Below are 8,583 nucleotides of genomic sequence, written 5' to 3'. Positions count from 1 at the left end.
TTATTCGAAACTAGCGTCATCAAATTTTTCGCTTTTTATCTTTGCAAAGCTCACACGCATCCAATTAGATCTCGTCGTTTCCTTGTTTCTACTTTCACTTTTTGTACTGAGGACGAAAATTAGACGTAAAAATTTTTTAGAAAATAGTAACGAGGACAATAGTAGAAAATTTATATACGCGAAACAACTTTCTATATGTGGAATTTTATCTTTTTAACCGCCTCACCTAGTATCCACTTTACTGTTGGCCGATCCACCTACGCAACGTGAGATTCTTCCGATGGTAATAGAGTAGTCAACATTTGTCAAGTACGGTTATTCTTAAAATAAAAGAAAAATTATTTTCTTTTAATTAGTATATTAATAATGCAAGACAAAGTTTAAAGCCAAACACAATCTTATAATAAAAAGAAACATGCTTTACAAATTGCCAATCAAAAATAGGGTTTTCGAAATTTATGTAAAATGAACCGCGTGAATCATCGAAACTAATAAATGTCGATATTAATATTTATAATCCATTTGCATAAACATCTGTTAAAGCTAATAGGATATAACATTTTTCGCCACTTCATAATTTAAGATTTAAAATTTTATAGTTATCCATGAATGTTCATGTTCGAACATGATATTGATACGTGTTTCTAATTAATTATTCTGTTTTCGCTTTGTACCTACATTGATTTCAGGTTTCTCCAGTAAATTGTAGTAACATGTTTTCTAAATACTTTGATGAACACTATAGAACATTATAGTACGCTCTAGAGAACAATATAGAGTGGTTCTTTTCAATCAGAGACGATTCTTCATTCTTGCAACGGGAAAGTCTGGGACCGCCCACGTCCAAAGAAATGTTTACTACATTTTTGCACCGCGCAAGTATTGAGAAAGCTACTAGCAAATTGATGGAGACAACATGTAATGAAGAACAAGAGCATAGTTCAGTTTACTGACAGCAAGATTGTAACAGGTTGCTGCAGAAATAGAATCATCCCTAAAAACTGCAGTGTGCGAAAGTGAAAATGAAAGTGTTTTTATACTCTACTTTTTCGAAATATAATTGCATACAAAAAAATATTTCTGCAAAATGTTGAATATATTAATATCAGTAAAGACAATACATTCTCTCTGATAAGATCACTTTGCAGCAGTAATTTGTCTTTTCCGTAAATATAAATTATCTTGAAGAAGATAAAATGTGAGGGAAAGAACTTTCTATTTTGCATTTTTCCGTATAAAAATATTAATGTTGTACACAAATCGAGAGAAATTGTTGCAATCCCTTCGTCCAGCGGCCACCAAAAACATTTTGCTCTGCCACGCTATCGTTACACCGTTAACGAAGAAAGATGAGGAACGGGCTCTATCTCATCGAGGCCGACGATCGAGGTCGGGTTTTAGATGCGCGTCTAAATGAACGGTACCGTTGCTCAGGACGCAGCCAAGGAGGAAAGGGAAGGACGCGGCGCGCGTGCTGTGGCCAGCCGCGATCTTCCACGTGCTTCCTCCTCGATCATTTGCGAAGCCTGCATCGGAACCAGCTATCCGTAGTCAGATCAGAAACGCCTATACTGACCCACTCTCACTCTCACCTTTCTCTTTCCCCCCTGTCTCTCATCAGATTTTCTCCTCTAAAGAGCGGCGATTCTATCTTTGCCTATCAAGATGATAAGCACACACTCTTATCATTTCGATACGCTCGGCAAGAAAACGAAGTTGCTAAATGCAAAGCGCTCCATAACACGCGATCTCAATTTCGATGACAGTCTCGCCGATGAAATGGGAATTGACTTTTTTCTCGGCGAAGAGATCGAGATGTCGATAATTTCTAAGTTATAAACGATTGAAAAAGAAGGACTTCTTCACGGACTGAGGTCTAAAAAGACAAATGGACAACAGAATCATATTTTTCAATTGACTTGAAGTATAAGCCCTGCTTTGTAGAATTTCAATTTAAAACTTATAAAGACATATGATGTTGGAGAATTGAAATGCGATAAACGATGGTCTCCCTCGACATTTTCGCTAAGAAAAATCGACTTTGAACTGGTTCAAAGAATCTATCATTGAAATTCGCGATTTGTGGGAACATAAAATATAATTATACTTGAGAAGAAAATTAAAATGTCAAAAAATAATTCCAAGATTTTGCTTTTGCGCATGTATGATAATATATGATGAAATTTAATCCCTGAGATAAAGCACACAAAGAGTGCGCCAGTGCGTAAACGAAAGCGGCTCATATCTGAAATTGCATTTACAATTAAAATTACGCGTTATCTTACTAAGAATCTGCTAAAAATCGGAGAATGACGCGGCAAGTATTTCTCGCCACGCGCTTCAACTTCGACTGCACCCAATGCAAATAGCGTGCCCGTCATCAGGTAGATGAATCGTTACGCAATTCGCGAAAAGCAATTGTCGCAAGTACAAGCGGATGGCAGTATATTTGCAATTGGATTAGATCGCGTAAACGTTAGCTAAATTGATTAATTGCCGCCACGGCGTAAGCGGCGCTCAGGACATCGTCGTCAGTTGACGACGTCCAGCTAAGATGAAGAGCACACTTCTGGTAGTTTTGCTTCACCTGTGTTGGAATTCTCTCCCGGAAGTATGCTCCTCTAGGTAAATGTCTTTGTACTCCTTTAAAAGTCATTTTCGCCTCATTACGCACAGCGCGACGATTTGACGCAGCGTGCCGTTTCGTCGCGCCGCCTTTATCGCTTTCGAATATATTAGAAAAAAAAAAACGTATGTGCAATAATTTTATGTCCACAGAAGCAAAAGAGAGCAGAAGTGAGTCACAAGCGAGATTGTGCTTTAACGCATATCATGATAATTAGAAGGATCGCTTCAGTTAAATCTGCTTCAGGCAATTTATAACTCGTAATCTATAAATCTATAATTTGCGACAGAATTTAAGATGGAAATCTACTCATTTAATAATTTTATATAACAGAAAATATTTGAAGGATTAGTATGCATACATATAAAATACACATGTATTGCACGGCGCATAAATTATACATATTCTATTTTGAATTCGTTTTGAATTTTATTGCAAATAATAGATCATTTAAAGCAGATTTTACACACAGCACGTAAAATTATGAATAAAACTTTATCTGGTTTAAAAGAATGAATAAGTAGAAACTTTTATCGATACTTATTTATTTAATTTATCTTGAAAATACGCATGTAACACTAGACTCTCAGGTGTCAAAAATTAGTTTGACTTATCATTCATTTGTTTCTCCATAGACAATAAAAACTGTCCATATATACAGACAACTCGTTAATGATTTCTCTCTCGCGCAAGCAAATATGTTATCCAACTGAAAAGATAAACAGCGGTTCTACCTTAATGACGCACGTAAAATTGTGTAAAAGTGAAATCTCGATAATATATCGAGATTTCAGCAAGTCAGTGACAAAATATTTAAAAAATGTTGAAAAGGGAGATGAAATATGCAATATAAGCAAATTTGTTGAGTCAATAATTGAAACTTTGAGCGATAGTGAACTATAGGCTTTTTCTCGTAACCTGTTCAGCGAGGATGTCAACAATTGCACTATGACGTCAAGGCTAATTTTGCCGGAACATTATGTCAAAGGTAATATGCAGCTCGTAGAGGAAAGCTTACAGTCTCGTTTTCAGTAATAAATAACAATACATATATAATAAAAAATTAAAACGCAAAAAATCCGCAGAAATTAGACCACCGTCAGAAAAAAACACTCCTGTAGTGGTGAACTTCAACATTTTGGTAGTTGACATTAATTCTATCAACGTTGAAGATATGGATTTTCGGTAAGCTGAAATAAATCGTAAAAGTTTGTATTTTTTGTTTATAATCAAAGAAGAATAAAAACTTTGTTTTAAAATATACAAGAACATTTTATATATATATGAAAATAGATAGATATAAGATTCGATTAAAGAATATTAAGATACATAATTTTGTGTAAAATTTAATGGATAAAATTTAAAGAAGCTTAAATAAACATATAATTGTGTTTATTAGTGTGGACATGTTTGTTAGTCAAAGCTGGATGGAATCTCGACTTAATATGTCGCAAGACATATTTGAAAAAGACGACGATTATGTCATACTGCCGACAGGATTTTTTGATAATCTATGGCAGCCCGATCCATATTTTCTAAACTCGAAAGTTTCCGGTAAGCACGCTAAGAAGCAAAACAATTGTCATCCCAATATCTGATAACGAATTAATAATTTTTTGCAGAAATTGCGACGTTGAGCCATAAATTTTCATTAGTCACATTATATCGGAATAAAACTATTAAATATTCTGCACGAATTAACGCTATTGTCGCCTGTCAGATGGAATTTCAGTTGTATCCAATGGATATTCAAATCTGCCCGATTTACATAGAAAGCTGTAAGTAAGATTCGCAAAACGTGAATACAATAAATTGGCATAAGTTTCGCACAAATTTTTCTAAATAAAAAAAAATAGAAATAGAAAATAGTTTTAATATATCTTGCATCTCAAAATATGTACCTCTCTTTTTGCACTTTTTTATAAATGTATTTTTAAAACAAAAGACACAGAAATACGATTATTATATAGATAAAAAAATTTCTGTACTTGTTACAAGCCGAATTATTTGTTACAGTTTCCTACAACAGGAAAAAGTTGCGCTTAAAATGGGGCGCGGGTGGTGTGACGGTGAATCCCGAATTAAAGCTGTTGCAGTACGACATCGGGAAGCCTGCGGTGCTCGAAGAAACCATAGATTATATGCTCGAGAAAAATGGTGCGCATATTTTTCTATCTAAATTAAAAATTGATTAATAACTTGATTTACAATATTGTTACTTGATCGTTACACTATATTATCTTTATATAATCCTTAAGTAGAAAACTCAAGCTTTCACAATCTATGCTCTATGATATTTTTGAGAAAACGTAATGAGACACATTGTCATTATTGAATCGCGAAGAACAACGAATCCGAAACTATTTCTCCTCCAGGCAATTTTTCGCGGCTGGTGGTCTTCTTTCGCTTCGAGAGGCAGATCGGTCACCACTTGATACAAACGTTCGCGCCGTCGACTTTGGTCGTGATGCTCTCTTGGTTCAGCTTCTGGCTAGGCTTGGACGCGATTCCTGGTCGAGTGGCACTTCTGGTCACGAGTATGCTTACACTGGTGACGATGTTCACCGGTCTTAAAAGCGATATTCCGCCAGTAGCATATATCAAGGTAAATTTACGAATGTCCTCCAGAGCGCCGAAGGCGTCTATTGGCGGAGCTCCTCGTACAATGTAGAGGATGCTTCACATTCGGTATTTGCTTTTTTTTATTCAATACAAAAAACTTTATATGTTTGTGTAGGCGTTGGACGTTTGGATGGCTGGCTGCATGATGTTCGTATTCGCAGCTCTGGGTGAATTCGTCGTAGTCAAAGTGCTGGACTTGCGACATGCCGAAAACGATTCGCAAAGTTCTATGGGATCTCGTTCATTTTCGGTTTGTATCCAATTACAAAATTTACATCTTGTAAAGAGGATACAAATTTGTAATGTGAAATTTAAAGTTTAATACTGACATTAATTTAGCACACAAACTGCCTTTTATTTATCGGATGTAATTATATTTTTTAGCGATTAACAGCGAAAAGCATCTGGGACGACGAGTTCACTTACGCGAATAAGCCGGAGAATAAGCGGACCAGTCGGTATTTACTGCCGACTCTGTGGCTAAATCCCAAAAGTCAGATAATGCAATCGCGTAAAACTCGCTCTCAGAAAATAGATTGCTACAGCAGAATTGTATTTCCTATACTCTTTCTACTTTTCGTCGTTTTATATTGGCCGACAGTGCTGCTCAAAAAGGTACCGTGATAAAATGACACGAGGTTCTAAACGTTTGTCAATATTCGATGCATATTATCCATAATCAGCATTTCTTTTCACATTCACTGAAACATATGAATCATCGTCGTTGCGTCAACTAAAAATCAAATTCCAAGTGTATTACAAATTTGCAAGTTGTAAAAATGGAATGTATATACTTTTCTGCATTTGTTTATTTTCTATACATAAATTTATGTACATTATCAAAAAGTCTTCGTCCTATAAAATTTAAAACTTAACTAGTATCCATTTCTTCTATGGAAAAATCATATTTGTCGTCCGCCGCATCGTTGGATGTCTCATTCGCAGATTGTGATTCTCCTATTCTCAGAATGTAGCTTATTGTGTATTGATTAAAATCACATCTGTAAGAATAAACATTTTCAGTTTCCCGGGTTTACAGTGATAGTATATTATACAATTACGAAAATGTAACAAAAACCTACATTTTACTCAAATCATCATATTTCTTCTGCATATTCTTGTGCAACATCAACAACACTGGCATCTGGAGTGCAGAATTAATCCGTGATCCGTGTTTCGTCAAGATTGTTTCCACCCACAAGAGATAAAAATGTATATGTCTAGTCGATTCCAACTCGGATGCTATAAATTTCAATAGTTTCTCTATATAAACATCTGGTATACTCGTCGTTGTTAATTCCACTGTAAGAATGAAAAATAAAGTATAATATTCATTAAGCATCACATCATTGAGATAAAATTATTAATACGTTTAATGAACTTACTTTCTTTGTACGGAATGGTCTCTAGAACTTGTTGTGTTAATGACTTCTCGTTTAATTTTAATGCCATCATTAGCGCTAGAAAAGTAAGTAAGTATCATTGAATTAAGCTGATCATTCATATTCAAAGCACATCTGGTTATTGATTTTAAAAATGTTTATACCCTTCGCATATTCCTGTTTGTCAAGTGTCTCTCTTACGGTATCCGGAGTGACTCCAAGCTCTAGTTGAAAGGGATCGAACATCAATCCAATATCCAAGGAATATAGCAATAAACCTTCTGTTGTTGCTGCGGCCCATGCTTGTCCTATTTTATTAGATAAAAGCATATGTGTAAAATTAGTAGAACATATACTGATAAGAAGTAATACGCTTATTTAACCGTTAAATTAATAATTAATAAATTACTCCTTTTTACCTGTAGGAGAGAACTGTAAAGAGAATACTCGCACTTCTGGTTTGACTCTCCTACTTGCCATATCACCACTCTTGACACCTGGCAATCGTAACGATATGTTTCCGCCTTCACGATGTTCAATCAAAGCTCTGTTTCCAAATTCAGACATATATTTCCTGTTTATAACATCCTGCCGCGATGGAAATAGCATTAAAATTATTGAAAAAACTGAGAATTTTTATCAGAAAATTTGTTGTATATTTTTACTCACGTCCACGCCATCCAGAGATCTATTTTGCGTGATCTCATATTTCTTCAACAATACAGATTCTTGAACATTGTAGATACACACGTTTTTGGAGCGGCCGCCGGCTAATATACACATACCGTCAGCCGAATAGCATAATGTAGTAAAAGCTCTGTGAAAAAAAATAGAATTAATAATATATCGTTAAAATATATATGTTTAATGCATAATATTCTTTGCGCTGAACTACTCACTTGCCCTCTAAATTCTTTTTCGCTGTAATGAGATCCGTCTTAGATCTACCAGCGCCTAAGTCGTTCCTGCCTTCGATGAAACCCGTTTGTCTTGCCGTTTTACATTCGAAAAACGTAATCTGTCCGTCCAACGTAGCGACAGCGACTTCTTCTCCGCTTGGTTTATAAGTTACATATAATGCATCAGCGGTCAATCGTATTGTCTCGTGCGCCGAACCGTTCTCAATGGCGTTCCATATTTTCAGACTTTTATCCCAGGATGCAGACACTAATTCTGTGCTGGCAGGACTCGGACTGAACGCCAGACTTGCAACCGGTCCTTCGTGACCACTCAATATCTATGTAAGATCAAGTCAAAATTAAAGACTGAATATATGAAAGTTGTGTAATCATACGTAATACAGATTTCACAATTGCACACACACACACACACACACAAGAGTCAAATCGTACAGTTTAGTATTTGATTAACAAAATTAAACACACCTCCAACAGACTTCCGAGTTTCATGCTCCACAAATATATATCGAAGAAATCTTGACCACCTGCAGCGAGAAACTCGTCGCTCGCGTCGAGTGCCAAGCAGGAAAATTGCACCGGGCGTGGCGACGTAAGAGTTCGAAAATTTCTGTACCTCGCTAGATCGTACGCTCGTACAGTTCCGTCCAGCGAGGCGGACGCGATGAATTTACGATTATGACTGAACAGAACGCTGGATATCGACGAGGTATGCTCGTGAAACGTGAGCGTGCAAAATCCGCTCAGTGTATTCCACAGTTTGACTTTCCCGTCGTCGCCGCCTGTCACGATGTACTGGCCATCGGGACTGTACGCCAGACAGTTCATGTTGGTTCTGTGCCCTTGCTGTTTCATGGCGTACGTTTCGCTTTGCCATTCCCAAACCAGCAGCTGACCGGCGTGAGAGCATCCTATGGCTATCCAATCTCCAGCAGGATTTAATGCGATCGATGAAATACGTTGTCGAGAAATGCTGCACGATAAAATCATAAGTGGTTTTAAATAATGTAATATTTCTAAAGAATTTAACAACTTT

At 36.3% G+C, this 8,583-nt stretch overlaps 2 protein-coding genes across 8 annotated transcripts in view; one reads left to right on the top strand and one right to left on the bottom strand.

Annotated features, from left to right (window-relative positions):
• alka (alkaliphile) overlaps window positions 1-6,592 on the top strand; it is a 36,525-nt gene extending 29,933 nt beyond the window's left edge. For 2 of the 6 annotated variants that reach the window (XM_067358668.1, XM_067358666.1), the window contains exons 3-10: window positions 3,520-3,614; window positions 3,712-3,811; window positions 4,026-4,180; window positions 4,249-4,404; window positions 4,643-4,783; window positions 5,002-5,231; window positions 5,364-5,498; window positions 5,633-6,592. In XM_067358668.1, the coding sequence (XP_067214769.1) occupies window positions 3,575-3,614; window positions 3,712-3,811; window positions 4,026-4,180; window positions 4,249-4,404; window positions 4,643-4,783; window positions 5,002-5,231; window positions 5,364-5,498; window positions 5,633-5,872 (1,197 nt within the window). In that variant the 5' untranslated portion in view covers window positions 3,520-3,574 and the 3' untranslated portion in view covers window positions 5,873-6,592. Of the gene's footprint in view, window positions 1-1,741; window positions 2,626-2,778; window positions 2,797-3,519; window positions 3,615-3,711; window positions 3,812-4,025; window positions 4,181-4,248; window positions 4,405-4,642; window positions 4,784-5,001; window positions 5,232-5,363; window positions 5,499-5,632 lie in introns of those variants that run through there. The other 4 variants (XM_012376817.2, XM_012376825.2, XM_067358667.1 and 1 more) reach the window with 4 other exon arrangements.
• Window positions 6,040-8,583, bottom strand: part of LOC105677894 (periodic tryptophan protein 2 homolog) — a 7,414-nt gene continuing 4,870 nt past the window's right edge. For both annotated transcript variants that reach the window (XM_067358658.1, XM_012376779.2), the window contains 8 exons: window positions 8,016-8,520; window positions 7,530-7,867; window positions 7,300-7,447; window positions 7,050-7,218; window positions 6,795-6,938; window positions 6,634-6,708; window positions 6,331-6,550; window positions 6,040-6,249 (listed from right to left, as the gene is read on the bottom strand). In XM_067358658.1, the coding sequence (XP_067214759.1) occupies window positions 6,120-6,249; window positions 6,331-6,550; window positions 6,634-6,708; window positions 6,795-6,938; window positions 7,050-7,218; window positions 7,300-7,447; window positions 7,530-7,867; window positions 8,016-8,520 (1,729 nt within the window). In that variant the 3' untranslated portion in view covers window positions 6,040-6,119. The remainder of the gene's footprint in view (window positions 6,250-6,330; window positions 6,551-6,633; window positions 6,709-6,794; window positions 6,939-7,049; window positions 7,219-7,299; window positions 7,448-7,529; window positions 7,868-8,015; window positions 8,521-8,583) is intronic.

This window comes from Linepithema humile, chromosome 7 (assembly GCF_040581485.1).
Source record: "Linepithema humile isolate Giens D197 chromosome 7, Lhum_UNIL_v1.0, whole genome shotgun sequence".
NCBI classification, from domain to species: domain Eukaryota; kingdom Metazoa; phylum Arthropoda; class Insecta; order Hymenoptera; family Formicidae; genus Linepithema; species Linepithema humile.
The sequence above is the reverse complement of the archived record's forward strand: the minus strand, read 5'-3'. Positions and strand labels throughout refer to the sequence as shown.